The sequence below is a fragment of the Grammomys surdaster genome, unplaced genomic scaffold, assembly GCF_004785775.1.
Source record: "Grammomys surdaster isolate TR1022 unplaced genomic scaffold, NIH_TR_1.0 126398, whole genome shotgun sequence".
Lineage (NCBI taxonomy): Eukaryota > Metazoa > Chordata > Mammalia > Rodentia > Muridae > Grammomys > Grammomys surdaster.
Window position 1 is genome coordinate 3159067 of NW_021621192.1, and position 22909 is coordinate 3181975.

General features: G+C 40.6%; 1 protein-coding gene across 1 annotated transcript in view; it reads left to right on the forward strand.

Annotated features, from left to right (window-relative positions):
* LOC114614668 (transmembrane protein 45A-like) overlaps nt 1-22909 on the forward strand; it is a 74412-nt gene that overhangs the window by 26171 nt on the left and 25332 nt on the right. The window contains exons 4-5 of the mRNA XM_028760300.1: nt 1523-1553; nt 1632-1712. Coding sequence (XP_028616133.1) covers nt 1523-1553; nt 1632-1712 — 112 coding nt within the window. The remainder of the gene's footprint in view (nt 1-1522; nt 1554-1631; nt 1713-22909) is intronic.

Genomic DNA, 22909 nt, shown 5'->3' on the forward strand with positions numbered 1-22909 from the left:
ACACACACACACACACACACACACACACACACACACACACACACACAGCAAAACCCACAAGTTTGAAGCATACTATCTTTCTTTCACTGAGATACTACTCCTTAGTTGGCAAATAGTGTTTATAAATATTCTCTTCCTCACTATTCTCAAACTAAAGCTAAGATTTATGTATTTTTCTTCTCCTGTGGTTCAAGGTACAGTTGAGCATAATAGGTTGGCGTTCTTTATTGTTGCAATGCATATTATTTTAGAAGCAATTTGTAGAGGCCACTTCTGTGGATGTTAGGGAGAAATAAAGATGAGACGAATAAATGTGTGCCAATGTCCTGGTGTTCTAAGCACAACTGAAGAAGCAAAGAGCCCGCGAACTAGAGATCCACATGAAAACAACCGTTTACGTCTTCTCAATATGGATCAGCACTGTTCTTTAAAAAGAAGACATTTTTTGCCTTTCCTCTCCCCTCCCTGAGCATCTCACCCAGGTATCATGATCCTGGCGACCATAGGAAGCAGATCTCTTGTGTTTTCATTTTAAGAAACAGTCTGGTTTAGAGGAACATCTTTTTGTCCTTCCCATTGGGCTTGCCTTCCCTTTTAATCCACATACCTTTATTAACGGCATCTTAAAAGCTTATTTTCTAATGCACTTCCTTCTCCCAGTGCTAGAGAGTGAACCCCGGGTCCTGGACATGCTGTATACATGTTCTTTCACTGAGCTACAGCCAAACCCCCAAACAGAAATTATTTTCTAATATCTTACTCTGTTTTTTGGTAATAAGACAAACATCCTTACATTTCATGCATGTACTCCATATTTACTCCATTAGGGCTCTTCTGTGTTTTGTTTTTGTTTTATTTGTTTTGTTGAGGTAGGGTCTCACTATGTAGCCTGAGCTGAGAGGGAATTCACTATATAAACCAGGCTGGCTTCAACTGATTTCACAAAGATCCTCTTGCGTCTGCCTCCCAAGTGCTGGGATTAAAGACCAGTGCCATAAAGCCTCTCTCCAGTAGAGCTCATTTCTGAGCAAATGACAACCAGGTATTTTCATTGGTTGTTCAGCCCAAATGCTGAAACCAGTATCCACAGCTGTGACTATTTCTTCCTAAGTTTGATCCTTACAGGAGCAGTTCAGGTGAGAGAGGTTTCTTCAGTAATTTTCTGCTTTGTTATTTGATTTTGGAATGAATGTGGATGCTTGGGTTGTGGGGTGTGGAATGTGGGTTGGCTCAGGTGGGAGAAGCAAGATTTTGGGAGCAACAGAGTCTTAACACTCTAGACAGCAGAGTTGGCAGGTTAAACAATGTCAGTAATGATATAAATCAGGTGTAGAGATCAGGGAAAATGGAAATAAATAGTAAACTTACCATGTAGTTATGGGAAAAGCCTCTGATGTCAGCAACTGTGTAGTACTTCTCTGACTGTACAGAATATTGAGGTAACCTGAGCCCTTCATTAATGAGTATTTGATAAGATTTTTATGCTTAATGACATTAATTTGTGGGCTTGGAATTTTTGTAGGCTGGGCGGAGTTAAAACCTCCAGGGAAAAGGTGAGTAAGAGAAACACATAGTGCACCTCTGGGCTGTTGCAAGGCTGACGCTGGCTTAACTGACTTCTCTTTCCATAGGCAGTATCTGCCAGGATTGGCTACTGTGGAGTGTATCTTCAGAACATGAGTGGTAAAGACTTGGGCAATTGTTTAAGTGTGGTAAGTAACATTTGTCAAAGGTAAAATGTGGTAAGTTTTAATATCGCATGCTAGTTGCTTTTGGCATATGCAAACAGATGTAAAGCTGTGTGTAAGGTATCAAGTTTCAGCTGATTGTTTTCTTCTTTATTCTAGGAAATCTCAGCCTTAAGTGAGGAACAAAACTGAAATTGTAGCTGCTTTTATCTTCTCCCTGTTGTGTCAATTCGAAAGTGTTTGATTTATTGATATCAAGCAAGATGAATGGCTCAGAAGCAAGAATTGGCCCAATGCACCCAAAGGTTAGTTTTCTAACCTTAGTTTCTTTTGGAATAACTTTGGTTTGATAATGTGGGAAGAGCAAGGGAAAAAATGTTTCCTGTAGCCTATTACCCGACCCCCTTGAGATGGGTCTCATATAACTGAGCTAGCCTCAAGCTCACTCTACTGTGAGGCTAGCCTTGTACTCTTGATCCTTCTGCCTTTCCCTTCCAAGTACTTGGATTACAGATCTGATTTGATTCTAGACTGTGTATTTGAGACATAGTACAAGCAATCATTTCTGTTTTGTAAAATGGGTATGTTAACATCATTTTCTTAGAATTTTATGAAATAAAGTTAGGTAAGAGAGCTTGTCATGCTGGGGATATAGCTCAGTTGGTAGAGTGCTCACCTAATATACACAGAGCTCCTTGGTGTACTCTTCAGCACTGAAAAAAAAAACCCAAGACTATTTTGGCTTAAAGAGCAAAATTATATGTCCTTCCTCATATGCAGATCCTATGCAGTGTAATGTATATATGTCCTGTCCATCTATAAATGATTATAAATGTGGTTAAAGCATAAAAAGATATAAAAGAGTCAAAGAGAGTACCCAAAGAGATTCTAGCAGAGGGGAGAGGGCAAACGGACACACGTCACATGAAAGCAGAGAGTCCAAGATGCAAATGAGGACAGGGATGGGGAAATGAAGGGAGGAATAGACACACTGCTGAGACACACTTTGCTGTGATACATTATTGTGTATCATAATGATACACAATACTTGACATGACAGCTAAACATTCAGTGGCTGCCACATGGTAGAACACAATAAAACCTGGTTAGTGGCACAGCCACATCCACTGGAAACCTCGAGAGTCATGAAGCCAGCACAGCTGTTCCAGCAAAGCTGAGCTGATGGCTGCAATTGTTGTCCTTCTCTCTTTCACATTGACGCTTTGGTCCCTGTGTGTTGTGTTACTGGGGACTTTCTGCATTATGATTTATTTTATGTCTTTTCCTGAGAAAAATTATGTCTGAGTCCTTTTAATCCTAAAATTAACTCTATCTGGCCAGTATTTGGAACTCTTTCTTATGGCCTGGAGATCATTAAGCACAGGTGAGCCCATAGCTAGGTGAGAACATGACTCCAGGAAACTTCTTGGGGTGTCTGTCCCTGAGCAAATGCAAACAGCATAATTGATGCAGGGTAAACAGGGACAATTGACAAAATCTGATTGGACAGGGGAATAGGTTACAGATTTCAGGTCTCTTAGAATTCTCTAAAAATGTAGTAAAGATAGGGGGTCATATAGGGCACACTCCAGTAAGATAGATTGACTAAAACAAACGTTTCCTACTTTATAGTGTAGATGATGAAACATAAAGTAAGTTAGGTATTAGTATTTGCTACTCGTAAAAACAATGGTTCAGATATTTTCTGTTTGTCTGGAATGCTTCCAAACAGCAAATATTGTGTCTGTGTTGGAGGAGACATTCTTTAGATTGTTTAAACTGGAGTTAAAGGGCTGAGAGTTAATACGACTAATCTGTTCTGTTTCTATTCTCTAAGTGGGACTGAACTTGTAATCCCGGATATGTGATGAAAAATCAAACACATTTCTGTACCACTTGGATAATGATCAGTCTCTCTTTGTTCTGTGAATCTTGTATAAATAAAGAAGTCCCTGGTTGCTAGTCAGTCAGAGCAGCAGAAATGGCCTGATGCCTAGTCAGAGCCACAGAATTTGCCTGACTGCTAGCAAGTCAGAAATTGCCCTGACCATTGTGCCTGGCACCCTCCCTCCCCTAACTGACTCCTTATCTCCTCTGCAGGCTGTTCTGTCAGTAAAGACCCTCAGACTTTCCTCTCTGTGCTGGGGAAGACCCTCGGTTTGTTTGTCAACTCTAGAAGCCAGAGTTTTCCGCTTTTATTGTTCATAAGTTTCTCTTTAGCTGCCTGGGACTTTGGGATGTTGTCTTTTCAGACTGAAACACTGATTGTGAACGTTAACTACTCTTCTATGTCTCAGTATGAAGTCCTGGCAACATCAATATGTTCTTTCTTCAAACCATTTTTAAAAGAAAAGCTTTATTCTCTGTTGGTTAGATTTTAATTATTTGTTTTGAACAAATGCGTCTGATTCTTGTGGGTAATTGTGTTTTCCATCAGTAAAGATGCACAGTTTCTGTTCATATTCAAACTAGAAGAAAACTGTATCCAAGTGATGATACTTCTGAATTTAAAGTTAAACACTTCATTATTTATATTTATTGTGAAAGTGTCTAAGCTTGTAGCCACATGTGTTGATGTGATAACAATTTGGCACTGGAGGTATGGTAGCATTTCTGGCTCTTAGAACCACAGATGTCTTCCTAGACTGCTTATTACGGATTGTCTTTGACTAAAGCAAAGGAGAAACTAGCATAATTCTGTCTTTCTGGCACATAATCTATCTGTTTTCATTTATCAACTATCCAACAGTTATGTAGCACTTAATTATATGCTAGACATATTTCCAAGACACAGAGATTAATCAGTGAATATAAGTAGAATCTTGCTTCAAGGTGCAAGATTCTCAGTGGAGAATAAATACAACAAATCAGTAAATTCTACAGCATGTTAAAAGGCAATGTCTTATCTAACAAGAAGTCAGAAAAAAAGATAAGCTCTATCTAGCCAGATCCACAGAAAGCACTGCAAGAAGTCCATATTTAGAAAGCAGTGTCTGGATATAGCCTTAGGGGAGAGAGAGAGAGAGAGAGAGAGAGAGAGAGAGAGAGAGAGAGAGAGACCAATATCTCTAGCCAGAGGAGCTACAAGTGCTAGTGTCCTAAGTAGGAAGCAAATTTGGCATCTTCAAAAAGAAGCAGGAAGGCTAATATTGATGTTGGAGAAGAAACTTTGAGCTGTTGGAGAAGTATGTGATGGGCTAACTTTTGTGGGTCGTAGGACCCCATTTGAAGCCTTAGCTGTCTTACACGTCAACAGAACATCTCTGGCTCACATGTTGAGAATATTCTGACACAGGCAAAGATGGAACAGAGTCCACTTGGGAGACCTTTGTAATAATCAAGGTTTTCCGGGGTAACATTAGTGGAGATAGTGAGAAATAGCCAAATCCTGGGCATAGTTGGAGGTGAGCAATTTCCAGTTGGCCGCATATGGGAAGAAGGAAAACAGATGAGGAGTCAAGGATGACTAAAATTTTGGCATGAACAATTTTAAGGGTGAAACTATCTTCAAGTGAGGAAGACAGTGTCGGGGGCTCCAGGTGAGGGATGTTGGGAACTGTGCTCTGAACAGTTCTGAGCTTGAGAGCTACAGTAGACAACAGAGTGAAGAAGCCAGGTGGGGAGGTTGAGGCAGGAGCCTGGTGAAGTTAGATATTTGGGAGAAGTGGGCACAAGGTGTGGCATTTCCAGCTGTGAAGCATGGTGAGAACCCCATCTTATGCATTTATTATTTATTTTCGATGTTCTTGGCTCCCCTTCTCGATGGAACCCATAGAAACATACAATCAGGCTGGCCTTGGCCTGCACTTACATACAAGAGCCTTTAATCTTGCCAGGTTTCTAGACCCGTGCCTGGCTTCTGTCACAGCCACTTTGTCTTGGTCTTGGCAAAATTAAATCTTTCCTGAAACTCCTAATTCCCTGGTGCTGCTCAGTCAGCTTCTAAAGTATAACTCAATGCCTTACACCCGTTCTATGCCGAAGAATGCTTATATGTACTATTTATTTTGATTATGGGGCTTTTGTGTATTATTTATTTTGAATACAGGGCTTAATATACATTATTTATTTTGATTACAGGATCATCCTAGCCATGAAATGCTTGTCCTCCTGCCTTCCAAACTTTGCTGATTGTTTCTAGGGCTTAGAAGGATCTTCAGTTCCTACTGGCATATCATTATCCACCGTGGGAAACATATGTTTGCTGAATCAAAGCCCTTGCCAAGACACTCTAGGCCAAGATACTGCACAGGCCATAATATTAATTAGCTTTATATTTTCACCACAGTGTCCCCTCCTTCTCTCTCCTCTCAGCCCTCCCAGCTCCACCTCTCCACCCCATCTCCTCTCCCTCCCCTTCTCTTCAGAAAAGAGGAACCTCCCATGGATATCAGTCTGTCCTAAGACTAGGCACATTTTCTCCTATTGAGTCTACACTAGGCAGCCTAGTGGGGGCAAAGGGTTATAAATGCAAGCAACAGAGTCATAAGCAGCCCCTTCTTCTGCTGTTAGGAGACCCACATGAGGACTAAGTCAGACAACTATAACATATTCAGAGGGCCTACATCAGTCCCATGCAGGCTCCCTGTTTGGCAATGTAGTCTCTGTGAGTCCCCATTGGCCCAGCTTAGTCAATTCTGTAGTTTCCTTGTGTTGACAAACCATACTCTTAAGGCATAACCAAGAGTCCCTTTTACAACCTTCTTTCCTGATGATTGCCCAGGGTGAATATTCTTACCTAAGATGTGAATTAGGGTGAACTAATACTGTGGTCGTGGTCATTGCTGGTACAATCCACCTGTTCTTTTGCAGGGTATTTATGTGTGTGTGTATGTGGGGGGGGGAAGATCAGAAGGATATAAAAACTGAACTTTCTTGTCACACACAGGCTTGTAAGATCAGGCTTCTTGGCTATATGACTATGCTGTAAGGAAGTGGTTCTCAATCTCTGGGCCATGACCCCTATGAAGATCAAGTGATCCTTTCACAGGGGTTTTATATCAGATATCATATGTATCAGATATTTACATCACAATTAATAACAGTATCAAAATTACAGTTATGATATAGCAATGAAATAATTTTGTAATTGGGGGTCACTGCTACATGAGGAACTGTATTAGTCTCAGCGTTAGGAAGGTTGAAAACTATTGCTGTAAGCCTTTGTATTGGTTTTGACATGTTTCTAATAACTTCCCTGTATTCTCCACTACTGACTCTTCTGTATCTTCTGCATAGCCTATGGCATTTCTTCCTATGAAATAGTTGAATGCATTGTTGAGTGCTATGTTGATGCTTTTTGCTGATAATCAGTGAAACACACCTACAAAACTTATTGAGTCAGATGTAGATATTGCAAGGGTTAACCTTTTGGATTATATACTACCAACTACTTTTTAGTAACTTTAAATTGTGCTATGAGCATGAATATTATTCTACACGTATATCCATTTATTTATTAGGTATTCCATTTCAGGAAATGCTGAACCATATATGTGATGGCAGATATTCATAGGCTAAGCATTGGAAAGCTAAGACAGGAGGGTCACAAATTTGATGTTAATAGGGGCTATATAGTGAGACTTAGTTTCAAAAACAAATAAAATAACCAAAAAACCAACAGTTGGGTCCCAGGGTCTAAAAACAAAGACATAACCATCCATTCCAGGAGGCCATATTCTATTGAAAGAGAGTAGTTAGTACTTAATGATGGATGCATGAGAAATTCCATGGGGGTACCTTGGGATCATGAACAACCAGATTCCCTCACAGCTGGAGAGTGAAACAGAGGAGGTGACCTGTCTTTCTTCTTTTCTTCTTCTATTTTCTTTTCCCTTCAAATATATGATGTGTATTAAGTAGGTAAAGTAAGAAAGGGCCATAGCACCCCACAATGCTCTCAACTATTTCTTAGGAAGAAATGCCATAGGCTATGCAGAAGATACATAAGAGTCAGTGGTCAAGAACACAGGGAAGGGCTCTATGTGGTGGGAAGCTGTGCAGAGTCAGACAGATATGTTAAGGAGCATATCATATTTGGGAAATGACTCATTAATTACTTTGTTTTGAACTATCAAGTGGACAACAGAAAATGAGGCAAGGATCAGGACAGAAGTAGGAGGAGCTTCCCCTACATTACCCAGCAATGGTCAAGCCAAACATTGGAAGGAGAGCTTCTGTAAGGTTAAAGCAACTTGTTATTTATAGGCCAGACTATGTCACCACAAGACAGAATGTGATTTATAGTTGTTTTGAGTTGACTTGTGAATAGTTGTTGCGGTTGTAGGAGATGTGGACGGAAGACTGCATTCTGAATCCTTCTTTCACTCTGAGGATAAGGTGCCTGTGCATAAGTTTCAGGGCCCATTTATATACACATCTACAGATAAAGGTCCTCATCACACCTACATCTATAGATAAAGGTGCTTCTCACACCTCCATCTACAGATAAAGGTGTTCTTCATACCTCCGTCACCAGGGCTGCTCTGAGAATGAGAAGGTGTAACTCTTGTGAAAGAGCAGAACAGTATGTACTCTCTGCTCTCCACTCTTCTTCTCCTACTCTTCTTCATTTCTAGTCTTTATTAAACAAGTAAATGAAACCCAGAAGATCTCTAAGTAACCACTAACCCCATATGTCTACCCAGTGAACAGAAACTGAAGGAAAGGCCATCCAGAAACTGTTCCACCTGAGGATCCATCCTATATACAGACACCAAACCCAGGCACTATTGCTGATGCCAAGAAGCACTTCCTGGTATAGCTGTCCCCTGAGAGGCTCTGCCAGAGCTCGACCAATAATGAGTTTGAAGTGTGATAGCTCATCTGAGATGTGGTCTCAGTGTGAAATACACGCACAAGTTTGTAACTAACATGGTAGTATCCCCAAACCATTATTCCCATGGAATTCCTTCCTAAAATCAGAATAACAGAACACTGTGAGTCTGTGGAGATTTTTTTTTTTTTTTATAGAAAGCCAGATTTAGATGTGTCTCTGAGGTGCTTTTCAGTCTCTGGTGAGCATTTGGTTTTGTTTTTGTGGTTTTTTTTTTTGTTTTAATTTGCAGTGATGTTTTTATGAATAACAGTTTTGCTTTCAAGTCCCTACTCTGTGATTATATTTTTCATAGTAGTTTGGAAATTGTTGAATAAGTGGAAAAGAAGGAAATAAATAAAAATTATTTCATGATACTATTTGGTTACAAAAATATTAAGCTTAATTTCACAACTTATAAAAGTGAGCTTCTTATATTTTGTGAGAGGTGAATTTAATTTTTATTTCATTCATTTCTTTGGTGTGTACATGTGTGGATGTGTGATATGTGGTGTGTGTGTGTGTGTTTATGCACATATTCATGTGCATGTTGCATGTGTTTAGGGGTTAGAGGACAGCTTTTGGGAGTCTACACTCTCCTTTTGCCATTTCAGTTCCTAGGGTTGCAGTCAGGTGACAAGACTTGGCTGCAAGAGGCATCTTGGTAACTGGGTTATGATAATTTAAGTTTACATTTTGCTTCTTCTGGGTCCTGTGATTCTGACTGCTGGGAATTCTGCAGTGAGAAGCAAAACTGACATAGTTGAGCTTGGCAGTCTTGAAGAGGAAGGTTAAAAAAAAAAAAAAAAAAAGAAGTTAACCAAAGCATCAGGGAAATCTGCCCCAGAAAACTTGAAGAGCCTGTTGAGGGTAAACAAAAGCTGACTGGAATTCAGCTCTGTGAGGTTTTCATAATGTCCTGATCTACTCTCATGTCTAGATTTTGTGTTAACAACTTCAATCTTCTGAGCTTTCCCCACGGAGAGCCTGTGAGAGGGGACACAGGTGGGGGTAGGGGGAGACTGAGCAACCTGGAGACTGTCAGCTAGGAGTCCCGTTCAGATGTGTGCACACAGGCTGGGGCTGTGTCTCAGTTGTTAAGAGTGTGTGCTTAACATGCACCAAGCCCTAGGTTTGATCCCCAGCAGCCCATAACACCAGACATGGTCGCGCACACCGAAATCCCAACACTGGAGATACAAGCAGAAGGATGAGAAGTTCGGAGTCTGCCTCAGCTGCATGGTGAGTTTTAGGCCAGCCTGGTGGAGAGAAAAAAAATGTGTGTGTCCATACAAACTACTCAGTTTGCAAGCTGTAAAGAGCCACAGTGGTAAGATTACTGCAGCCCATGGTCCTGGTCATTCCTGTCCTCGAGGGAGAATCCTCAGAGGACAACACAAGGCCTACCTCTCTGCTCACTGTACATTTTGTTTACAAAATAGTAATGATCAAGGCTCGTTATGAGGAACAATGCTGTGTCCAGAAGGGATTTTCCAAAAGAATTGGGGGTGGGGGTGGGGGGGGGATTGGGTTTTGTTTTTGTTTTGTTTTTTTGGGGGGTGGGCGGGCGCAGAAGTGTCAAGACTATGAACCTGATCATCCCAGGAACAGCTAGGTGATATCATCAGAGGAAGGCACTTAGTGCCAGTGACCCATGTAAAACTCCATCCTGGTGCCCACGGTCTTGGGAGCAGGTCCTCAGCTACTGGTTTCAAACCCATGTCACCCAGTCACAGAGAAGGCACTGCTGAGCCTCACCTGCGGCTAACAAGGCATTGTTGTGTTTGGGATTGGGATGACCTCATGTCTGGAGGTGGTGGGTCTGGGATGTGGATCATCCCTCTGAGATACTGTAACCCCCAGGCTCATTAGGAGTCCTCTCCACATTTGCCGAGAGGAAGGGCAGGTCAGCAACAGGTACTTTCTTACAGGTCCCTCCCTAGGAGCCACTCTGAGAGGAGTGAGTCTGTTGAAAAGCTTCACAGATGTTTACAGGTATCTCTTCCCATGGGGAAAATAGAACACTACTTCCTTGTCTCCGGCTCCCCCACTCTGTAATTATGGGGCACAGTGTGAGTGCAGGTTAGCTCAGTGAAGCAGGATGCTTGCGCTATGGGTTCAAACTCCGAGCCGAGCCTGATGCCTATCATGAAAAGCGTTTTGAAGAGAGACAAGCAGAGAGGCAGAGGGCAGAAAGCCTTTACTTGCTGTTTGGCCGACAGTGGTGCACAGCCCTGTGAGATCACCATGGGTTCTGTTAATGTTTTGGGGTTTGGTTTTGGTTTTCTGAGACAGGGTTTTTCTGTGGACCAGGCTGACCTCAAACTCAGAGATCTGCCTGCTTCTACCTCCTTAGTGCTGGGATAACAATTATCTATCTGTCTGTCTGTCTGTCTGTCTGTCTGCCTGCCTGCCTGTCTGCCTGCCTGTCTGCCTTTCTTCTCTTTCTTTCTTTCTTTCTTTCTTTCTTTCTTTCTTTCTTTCTTTCTTTCTTTCTTTCTTTCTTTCTTTCTCTCTCTCTATCTTTCTTTCTTCCTTCTTTCCTTTCTTTCTTTCTTTCTTTCTTTCTTTCTTTCTTTCTTTCTTTCTCTCTTTCTTTCTTAAATTTGAGACAAGGTCTCACTAGATAGCCTCTGCTGTCTTGGAACTTTCTCTGTAGACCAGATAGGCCTCAAACTCAACAGAGATCCATCTGCCTCTGCCTCTCAAGGGTTTTTTGTTTGTTTGTTTGTTTTGTTTTTGTTTTGTTTTTTATTTTTTGTTTTTGAGGTAGACTCTCATCTGTAGTTCAAGATGGCTTCAGACTCACAGCAGTCCTCCTGCCTCAGCCTCCTAAACGCTGAGATTACAGTTGTAATCCCATCACGCCCTAGGCTTGCTTGTTACATTTTTAAGGGTAAATAGCGTTGAGAGTTGTTGCACAGGCTTGTGATCTACACTTAGGAGACTGAGGCAGGTCCATCATGAGTTAAAGCCAGTCTGGGCCACAAAGTGAGATTCTACCTCAGAAGTATTAAATAACCTTGCCAGACATGGTGTTACTTGCTTCAGATGTCTGCTCTGGGCCCTCGAAGAAAGCTTGCTGACTGATTTATGTGATGCCCCAGGGCTGCTTGTAACACTGCAGGAAGACAGGACGATTTGAAGGCTGCCTTTGCTCCTTGAATATCACAGACCAAATCCTTCCCTCCTACACTCCAAACTTGCCAGTCTGTCCCTTTAACCTCTTGAGCAGATGGAGTCGTTGTGGAGATGACCATAGCTCCATCCTGCAGTTGGCTGTTTTCAGCCAGACAGTTCAGTGAGAGCACAAGTCTTCAAAGATACAGCGTGTTGTGGAAGTACACGGATGGGGGTCCTCCCACACTGGTTAGAATGAACAGAATCTCAAAACAGCCATCCTGGTGAATGCCCCAGGCATCTCCAGTATTCAGGCCAGTTCTCTTTTCATTTGTATGGGGTCTTTGTGACCTTTGTCTCAGAACTTTTCTCCCTGGTGATCATCCACTTATTCCTGAAACTCTGTGGGTTTCTCCTACTCTTCCCTCAGCCAACAAAAGAAAAAAAAAGGCCAAGTTAAAAAAAAAAAGAAGTTAAAGAAAAAACAAAAGATTCCATATTATAAAATATATCATGAAGATAAGTCTCTGGATATTAAATAGAATGATATAATTTAGAATATCTTGAGAAGAAAGCCCCCTGAGGAAGATTCCCTAGTGCTGAGCCTTGAGAGAGCCCTTCCTATACAAAGTATCCAGGAAAGCCGAGATAGTCTGCCAGATACCACCTACTGATTCACCTAGCATCCACTTATCCTCAGCATTGGGAAAACCCGTGCTGCTGATAGGTCCACACAGGCTCCCTCACTCTTTGGAACTTGTGATCTCGTGGAGAGAAGGGTGGGTGAGGCCAGCACCTTGAGGAGCAGGCAGGGTCACTGGCCATCAGTGCATTTGTTCCTTTCTTCTCTCATCTCAGGGCCATCAAAGACCATATCTTTTACTGCATACGTTCCTAGGGTGGGTCTGTTTTTCCTTTGAGTTTGGTATTAAGCAGTCATTCATGTGTGGCACTGCATTTTCTCACCATCCTGTTCTGACTCAGACTTGGCATCTGAGAAATGAGCATCTACAATAGCCTTTTAATTGAATCTTTGCCTGTAGGCCCTTCTCCCTTTTATATACTTTGGGCATGGCTGACAAGTTAATCCTGATGAAATGCCATTTGGACGACGCAACTTCTCTGGTCATAACTTTTTAGTAATCCCTTCCTGGCTGAGGAGCTGCCTGAGAGAACACAGATGTGCTTCTCATCTTTCTTTTGGCTTTTCCCTCCCCTGTTTATAGAGAAGCACACCCTGCAACCAAGATTGTTAGCAGAGATTCAGAAGACTTGAAATCCCAACTTTAAATCTAGCCATGTGGCCAATTTCTGCTTTTATTCTTCATTGCTTGGGCATGTAGAAATGCCCTTTTCCATCAAACCTACCACTCTGTCTCTGGAATGTGTGAGAACATTCTGACAAGAGCTTAGGCTGCAGAATCGTCAGACCAGATTCGAGTCTCAGCTCTGCTATTAAATTAGCCTGAGAAACATTCCCAGGAAAGTATTGTTTCGTCATCTCTGAATAGCAGGAGGCAAATAGAAATTTGTATTTCTCAAAGTTGGGCAGATAAGACACTGTACATAAAACATTTTAAGTTTTAAGTACCCAATTCGTAGTGAATTCTTAGTCCTTAGCCTCTGTTTACACAAGTGTCAAACTGCATATTGATTAATAGATGTACACCTGGGATATTCTGGCCTTTTACTGCACCTCTGGGCTTAGGAATTTCCTTAATTAAAAAAAACAAAAACAAAAACAAAAGCCCTCTTTATTCTTCTCGAATATGGTACATCTCAACCATAGTTTCCTCTCCTTTCACTCTTCCCAGGCCCTCCCCCACCTCTCCCAGATCAGTTTCTCCTCTCCCCCCTTCAAAATAAAAAGAAGAGGAAGAAAAATGAACAGGCCTCCCAGGAATATTCACTGAACATGGCTTAATAAGGCACAATGAGACTAGGCACAAACCCTCACAGCATGGATGGATATGACAAGCCAGTAGGAAGAAAGGGCCCCAAGCACAGGCAAAATAGCCAGAGACACCCGCTTTCCCATTGTTGGGAGTCCCACAGGAGCACCAAGCGATACAATTATTAGCTATACACAGAGGACCTAGCTCAGACCCATACAGGATCCATGATTGTCGTGTCTCTGTGAGCACTTATGAGCTGTGCTTAGTTGATTCTGTGGGCCAAGTTTTTGTGCTGTCTTTGGTTCTTGGCCCCTCTGGCTTCTACAATTCTTCTTCCTCCTCCTCTTCTGCAGGATTCTCCTGGCTCTTCCTAGAGTTTGGCTGTGGGTCTGTACTTTTGCTCCTTTTTTTGTTTGTTTGTTTTTATCCTTTCTTTTTTTTAATTGGATTTCTTCTCTATTTACATTTACAATGTTTTTCCCTTTCTAGGTCTCCCCTTCTGAAACTCCCTATCCATCCTCCCTCCCCTGCCTTTGTGAGGGAGTTCCCTCACCAATCCACTCCCATCTTCCTGCCCTGACATTCCCTTACACTGGGGCATTGAACACCCTCAGGCCCAAGGGCCTCTTCTTGCACTGATGTCCAATAAGGTCATCCTCTGCCACATACGTGGCCAGAACCGTGGATCCCTCCATGTGTACTCTTTGGTTGGTGGTCCAGTCCCCAGGAGCTCTGGGTGGTCTGGCCAGATGACACTGTTGCTCTCTCCATGGGGCGGCAAACCCCCTCAGCTCCTTCAGTCCTTTCTCCAACTTCTCTATTGGGGACTCCACACTCAGTCCAATGGTTGACTGCGATCATCCTCCTCTGTATTTGTCAATCTCTGGCAGAGTCTCTCAAGAAACAGCTATATCTGGCTCCCATCAGCAAGTGCTTCCCAGCTCCACAATAGCTTCCTAGTTTGGTGACTGTATATGGGATGGATCCTCAGTTGAGGCAGTCTCTGGATCACCTTTGTTCAGTCTCTGCTCCACACTGTGTCTCCATATTTACTCCCGTGAGTATTTTTCTCCCCCATCTAAGAAGGACCAGAGCATCCACACTTTGGTTTTCCTACTTCTTGGGATTCGTATGGTCTGTGAATTGAATCCTGGGTATTTCAAACTTTTGGGCTAAAATCCACTTATCAGTGAGTACATACCATGTGTGTTCTTTTGTGACTGAGTTACCTCACTCAAGATGATATTTCCAAGTTCCATCCATTTGCCCAAGAATTTCATGAACTCATTGTTTTTAATAGCTGAGTAGTACTTCATTGTGTAAATGTACCACATTTTCTGTATCCACTCCTCAATTGAGGGACATCTGGATTCTTTCCTGCCTTTGGCTATTATAAATAAGGCTGCTATAAACATAGTGGAGCATGTGTTCTTATTACATGTTGGAGCTTTTTCTGGGTATATGCTCAGGAGTGGTATAGCTGGGTCCTCAGGTAGTACTATGTTCAATTTTCTGAGGAACTGCCAGACTGATTTCCAGAATGGTTGTACCAGCTTTCTATTGCACCAGCAATGGAGGAGTGTTCCTCTTTCTCCACATCTTTGCCAGCATCTGCTGTCACCTGAGTTTTTGATTTTAGCCATTCTGACTTGTGTGAGGTAGAATCTCAGGATTGTTTTGATTTGCATTTCCCTGGGATGACTAAGCATATTGAACATTTCTTTAGGTGCTTCTCAGCCATTTGAGTTTCCTCAGTTGAAGATTCTCTGTTTAGCTCTGTTCCCTATTTTTTTAAATAGAGTAATTTGGTTCTCTGGAGTCTAATTTCTTGAGTTCTTTGTATATTTTAGATATTAGCCCTCTATCGGATGTAGAATTGGTAAAGATCTTTTCCCAATCTGTTGGTTGCTGTTTTGTCCTATTGACAGTGTCCTTTGCCTTACAAAAGCTTTGCAATTTTATGAGGTCCCATTTGCCAATTCTTGATCTTAGCAAATAAGTCATTGGTATTCTGTTCAGGAACTTTTTCCCTGTGCCTATGTGTTTGAGGCTTTTCCCCACTTTCTCTTCAATGAGATTCAGTGCATCTGGTTTTATGTGGCCGTTCTTGATCCACTTGGACTTGAGTTTTGAACAAGGAGATAAGAATGGCTCAGTTTGCATTCTTCTACATGTTGACCACCAATTGAAGCAGCACCATTTGTTGAAAATGCTGTCTTTTTTTTCTCCCCACTGGAAGGTTTTAGCTCCTTTGTCAAAGATCAAGTGACTATAGGTGTGTGATTTCATTTCTGGGTCTTCAATTCTATTCCACTGATCTACCTGCCTGTCACTGTATCAATACTATGCAGTTTTCCTCACTATTGCTCTGGAGTACAGCTTGAAATCAGAGCTGGTGTACTGGCTGGTTTTGTGTCAACTTGACACAAGCTGGAGTTATCACAGAAAAAGGAGGCTCAGTTGAGAAAATGCCTCTATGAGATCCAACTGTAAGGCATTTTCTCAATTAGTGATCAAAGGGGAAGGGCCCCTTGTGTGTGGTACCATACCTGTGCTGGTAGTCTTAGGTTCCATAAGAAAGCAAACTGAGTAAGCCATGGGAAGCAAGCCAGTAAGTAACATCCCTCCATGGTCTCTGTATCAGCTCCTGCTTCCTGACCTGCTTGAGTTCCAGTCCTGACTTTTTTGATGATCAACAGCAATGTGGAAAGTGTAAGCTGAATAAACTCTTTCCCCTAAAACTTGTTTCTTGGTCATAATGTTTGTGCAGGAATAGGAACCCTGACTAAGACAGATGGTGATTCCCTCATCTGCTATCCTGGGTTTTTTGTTATTCCAAATGAATTAGAGAATTACTCTTCTAACTCTATGAAGAATTGAGTTGGAATTTTTATGGAGAATGTGTTAAATCTGTAGATTGCTTTTGGCAAGATGGCCATTTTTACTATATTCATCCTGCCAATCCATGAGCATGGGACATCTTTCCATCTTCTGAGATCTTCTTCGATTTCTTTCTTCAGAGACTTGAAGTTTTTATCGTACAGATCTTTCACTTGTTTGCTTAGAGTCACACCAAAATATTTTATATTGTTGGTGAGTATTGTGAAGGGTATTATTTCCCTAATTTCTTTCTCAGCCTGTTTATCCTTCGAGTATTGGGAGGCTACTGATTTGTTTGAGTTAATTTTATAACCAGCCACTTTACTGAAGTTGTTTATCAGGTTTAGGAGTTCTCTGGTGGAAATTTTGGGGTCAAGTAAGTATACTATCATATTGTCTGCAAATAGTGATATTTTGACTTCTTCCTTTCCTATTTGTATCCCTTTGACTTCTTTCTGTTGTCTAATTGCTCTGGCTAGGACTTCCAGTACTATATTGAATAGGTAGGGAGAGGGTGGGCAGCCTTGTCTAGTCCCTGATCTTAGTGGGATTGCTTCAAGTTTCTCTCCATTTAGTTTGATGTTGGCTACTGGTTTGCTGTATATTGCTTTTACTGTGTTTAGATATGGGCCTTGAATTCCTGATCTTTCCAAGACTTTTAACATGAAGGGATGTTGAATTTTGTCAAGTGCTTTTTCAGCATCTAATAAAATGATCATGTGATTTTTTTCTTTGAGTTAGTTTATATAGTAGATTACATTGATAGATTTCTGCATATTGAATCATTCCTGTAATTATGGGATGAAGCCTACTTGATCATGGTGAATGATCATTTTGATGTGTTCTTGGATTCGGTTTGCAAGAATTTTATTGAGTATTTTTGCATCAATGTTCATAAGGGAAATTGGTCTGAAGTTCACTATGTTGGGTCTTTGTGTGGTTTTGCTATCAGTGTAACTGTAGCTTCATAGAAAGAAGTTGGTAGTGTTCCTTCTGTTTCTAGTTTGTGGAATAGTTTGAAGAGTATTGACATTAGGACTTCTTTGAAGGTCTGATAGAAATTCTGCACTAATCCCACCTGATCCTGAGCTTTTTTGGTTGGGGATCTTTTAATGACTTCTTTTTGTTTAGAGGTTATGGTACTGTTTAGATGGTTTATCTGATCCTGATTTAACTTTGGCACCTGGTAACTGTCTAGCAAAGGGTCCATTTCATCCAGATTTACCAGTTTTGTTGAGTATAGGCTTTTGTAGTAGGATCTAATGATTTTTTTTTATAAATTTCCTCAGTTTCTGTTGTTATATATCCCCTTTCAGTTCTGATTTTATTAATTTGGATACTGTTTCTGTGTCCTCTGGTTAGTCTGGTTAAGAGTTTATCTATCTTGTTGAATTTTCTCAAAGAACCATCTCCTGGTTTTCTTGAGTTTTTTTTTTTTTTTTTGTATAGTTTTTTTGTTTCTACTTGGTTGATTTCAGCCCTGAGTTTGATTATTTCCTGCCATCTACTCCACTTAGGTGTATTTACTTCTTTTTGTTCTAGAGCTTTCAGGTGTGCTGTTAAGCTGCTAGTGTATGTTCTCTCCAGTTTCTTTTTGGACACACTCAGAGCTATGCTATGCTATGCTATGCTATGCTATGCTATGCTATGCTATGCTATGCTATGCTATGCTATGCTATGCTATGCTATGCTATGCTATGCTTAGCACTGCTTTCATTGTGTCCCATAAGTTTGGTTATGCTGTGCCTTCATTTTCATTAAATTTTAAAAAGTCTTTAATTTCTTTCCTTATATTTTCCTTGACCAAATTACCTTTGAGTAGGACATTGTTCAGTTTCCATGTCTATGTGGGCTTTCTGTTGTTTTTGTTGTTATTGAAGATCAGCCTTAGTTGGTAGTGATCTGATAGGATGTGTGGGGCTATTTCAATCTTCTTGTATGTGTTGAGGCCTGTTTTGTGACTGATTATATGGTCAATTTTGAAGAAGGTACCATGAGGTGCTGAGAAGATTATATATATATATATATATATATATATATATTTATATATTTAGGTGAAATATTCTATAGATATAGATATCTGTTAAGTCTATTTGGTCTATGACTTCTGTTAGTTTCACTGTGTCTCTGTTTAGTTTGTGTTTCCATGATCTGTCCATTGCTGAAAGTGGGGTGTTGAAGTCTCCCACTATTATTGTGTGAGGTCCAATGTGTGCTTTTAGCTTTATTAAAGTTTTTTTTTATGAATGTGGATGCCCTTGCATTTGGAGCATAGATATTCAGATTTGAGAGTTCATCTTGGTAGATTTTTCCTTTGATGAGTATGAAGCGTCATTCCCTATCTTTTTTGAAGACTTTTGGTTGAAAGTCATTTTTATTCGATATGAGAATGGCTACTCCAGCTTGTTTCTTGGGACCATTTGCTTGGAAAATTGTTTTCCAGTCCTTTGCTCTGAGGTTTGAGTTGTGTTTCCTTTATGTAGCAAAATGCTGGATTCTATCTACATATCCAGTCTGTTAGTCTCTGTCTTTTTATTGGGGAATAGTGATTGTTGCTTCCTGTTATTTTTGTTGTTAGAAGTGGATTTATGCTTGTGTGGCTATCTTCTTTTAGGTTTGTTCAAAGAAGATTGCTTACTTGCCTTTTACACAAGGCAAAATACACAAGGAGGGTGTATTTTCCCTCCTTGTGTTGGAGTTTTCCATCTATTATCCTTTGTAGGACTGAATTTGTGGAAAGATATGGTGTAAATTTGTTTGTTTGTCATGGAATATCTTGGTTTCTCCATCAATGATAATTGAGTTTTGCTGGAGAGTCTTGCTTGGCTTTTGTGTTCACTGAGTGTCTGTATGACATCTTCCCCGGATCTTCTAGCTTTCATAGTCTCTGGTGAGAATTCTGGTGTAATTCTTATAGGTCTGCCTTTATATGGTATTTGATTTTTGTCCCTTACTGCTTTTAATATTCTTTCTTTGTTTTGTGTATTTGATATTTTGACTATTATGTGATGGGAGGAATTTATTTCTGTCCAATCTATTTGGAGTTCTGTAGGCTTCTTATATATTTGTGGGCATCTCTTTCTGTAGGTTAGGGAAGTTTTCTTCTATAAATTTGTTGAAGATATTTACTGGCCCTTTAAGTTGGGAATCTTCACTCTCTTCTATACCTATTTTTCTTAGGTTTCGAATTCTCATTGTGGCCTGGATTTCCTGGATGTTTTGGGTTAGGAACTATTTGCACTTTGCATTTTGTTAGACAGTTGTGTTAATATTTTCTATGGTATCTTCTGCACCTGAGATTCTCTCTTCTATCTCTTGTATTCTTATATTCATCATTAGAAGTGATTTTAAACTTGAATCTTGCTTTCCTGGTGTGATGGAGTATTCAGGACTTTCTACTGTAGGAGAACAAGGTTTTGATGATGCCAGGTACATTAGGTTGCTGATGCTTATGTTCTTGTGCTAGTCTTTCACCACCTGGTTATCTTTAGCGCTACCTGCGCTTACTGTCTCTGACTGGAGCCTGTCTTTCCTATTATCTTGGTTGTGTCAGAACTGTTTGGGGTGGGTGTTGCTACCAGCGCTAGAGCTCCTGGGAGCCCTGCCTATTCTGGGTTTTGTGGGATTGGGTGCAGAGCTGAAGCTCAAGATCTGCTCAGTGCTTGGGTGCAGACTGGAAGCATGTTAAGAGCTTTTTGAATTTTGCATTTTCTTTGACTGCTGTGTCCATGTTTTTTTTATGGTATCTTCTGCACCTGAGACTCTCTCTTCTAGCTCTTGTATTCTGTTGATGATGCTTGCATCTATGACTCCTGATCTCTTTCCTAGGTTTTCTATCTCCAGGGTTGTCTCCAATTCTGTTTTCTTTATTGATTCTATTTCCATTTTTAGATCCTGGATGGTTTTGTTCAATTCCTTCACCTGTTTGGTTGTGTTTTCCTATAATTCTTTAAGGGATTTTTTTGTTTCTTCTTTAAGGGCTTCTAACTGTTTGCCTGTGTTGTATTTCTTTAAAGGCGTTATTTATGTCCTTCTTATCATCATGAAATGTGATTTTAAATCAGAGTCTTGCTTTTCTGGTGTGTTAGGGTATTCAGGGCTCACTGTTTTGAGAGAACTCTCTTCTGATGATGCCAAGTAGTCTTGGTTTCTGTTGCTTATTTTCTTGCCCTTGCCTCTGGCCATCTGGTTATCTCTGGTGTTTGCTGGTCTTGCTGTCTCTGACTGAGGCTTGTCCCTCCTGCAAGCCTGTGTGTCAGTACTCTTGGGAGACCAGTTCTCCTTGGGAGGAATTTAGGTATGAGAGCTGTGGCACAGGTCAGCTCCAGGGTGCTGACAGAAACCTGAAGGATCCTGTTCAAGGCTCTTCTTTGATTCCTCTGTCCTGAGGTCTCTGTGCAGGTCCCTCGGAGCAGAAGTGGTGTTCTCAGTTGTGCTCACAGGGTTGCTAGCACTCCTGGGAGAGCAGCTCTCTCCTGGCAGTATTTGGGTAAGGAATGCTGTGGCACAGGATCAGCTCTGGGCACAGACAGAAACTGGAAAGCATTACTTTTGTTTTTTCCAGTCCAGTTGTTACCCCCCCATCCCAGTCTGCCCCTCCATAGTTCCTCATCCCATTCCTCTTCCCCCTGCCTCTGAAAGGATGCCCCCCCCCCACTGCCAGGCCTCCCTACTTCCTGGGGCCTGAAGTCTTTTGAGGGTTAGGAGTATGTTCTCTCACTGAGGCCAGATCAGGCAGTCCTCTGCTGTACATGTGTCCCACCCACAACATTTATATTTCCCTTTTTAGTCATTCTTCTCTCATACGTATGGCTACATTCTGTTTCATATTTATTAGCTGAAATATACTTATGAAAGGAATTTCCTCTCATTAGCTATCTGGGTACATTCCTTCCTAATTGTTTAATCTCAACATTTCCCAAGTTCTAGTTGATAAATTCTAGATAGTCTGCTAATATCTTCTTATATTATGGGCTGAAGATATTTACAGGGTTTTTATTATAATAACTTACCTTTGTATTAACATTTCAACATTTTTAAAACAAAAGTTCACTAAAAGTTCAAACATAAATTCAATAAAAATAAATAAATTGAATAAGAAGTTTACAACAGAGATGTTTACATGTCTTTCTATTAAGAGTAATTATCTAGCTAGATATTCATTATCTGTCACTAGCTCCACAAGTTTATAGAGAATCTGAAACTATAATTTTTTTGAGTAAGTTTGCATTGAAATTTTATTTAGATAAGCCCAGTCAATATTTTACCTTCTGTCCTTGCACCTACAATCAATCTTTTTTTTTTTACTTAATTATTTTGTTAGACGGAATTTTATTGTACTGTGTCATTGAATAAACACAGGTATTAAAATGTTTTCCACGGTGAAAAGTGATTAATTGATTTCTGTGTCTAAAACAGGTTGAGAAGGCTCTAAGCTATTATACAAGAACATATTGTACAAGTAAAGACCACAGACCTTCTGAGTCCTTTTTGTAAAATTAGTTTTCATTTGCCACTATAACAACAAGAGTTTTAGAAAAAAAAAAGATAATTTTTAGGTGAAAAGACCTTGATACCAAATCGAGCAAAAATAGAACAAGTTTCTTGAATGAGACAGTTAACAAAACAAAAATTTAAACTTGAAAATTAATTATACATAAAAGAACAAAACTTTTGGATGAAAATGGCAGGGGTTAATAAAATTGGATAGACAAACAGTATCAGTAGGTAGTGTACAAGAGAGATACTTCAACTGCAAAGCTGCAAATTGCAAACAAATATACGGAAATTGATATCAAACCATCACCTGGATTAGCTGTGCTTTCTTTCATTCTTATTTATTTATTTATTTATTTATTTTCAAAACATAATTTTTAACTTATTCACACAGGGGTTATAAACACAAAAAGGCAGTACATGGGGAAGGGGATGACACTGGAGCATGGGTGTTCAGAGGGAATACAGATATCTTTCAGAACGGTATCAGCTGGGTGAAGGTTAAGGGGACAGGTCACTATGACTCTGCCTATGATTCACTTGTCCTTATCAAAGTTGGTATTGTCTGCCAAGGCTACCTATTTACAAGGTCTATGACTACTCAGGCTGGTAAATTTCTACAAAAGCTGTCTGTTTACAATAGCTTATAGACATCTTTTTCAATGTTTTTCCACAGAGATCCAAGACTTGGTGTTAGTATACATGTATGACAGGCCTATTGCTGATTTTAGGCCTTCAGTGTATAAGCAGGGCTGCCCCTGACATATCTTCCATTCTCTAAGTATAGAAGGGCTGTGGCAATTCTAATCTTGCATGGCGGGGATAGAGGCCTGACCTCCAGTACTTGAAGGGGACCTTGTAATGGCTCCGGTCCTCCTGTCATTGTCCAGTGAGGCATGAGGGCCATACCCATCCTGATGTCATTTTCCTGGAGAGGGGATACTTTTGACATCAACCCCTATGCAGTCAGGCTTGTCCCTCAGGGAACCCAGAGAGATATTTTTAACTTTTATTTA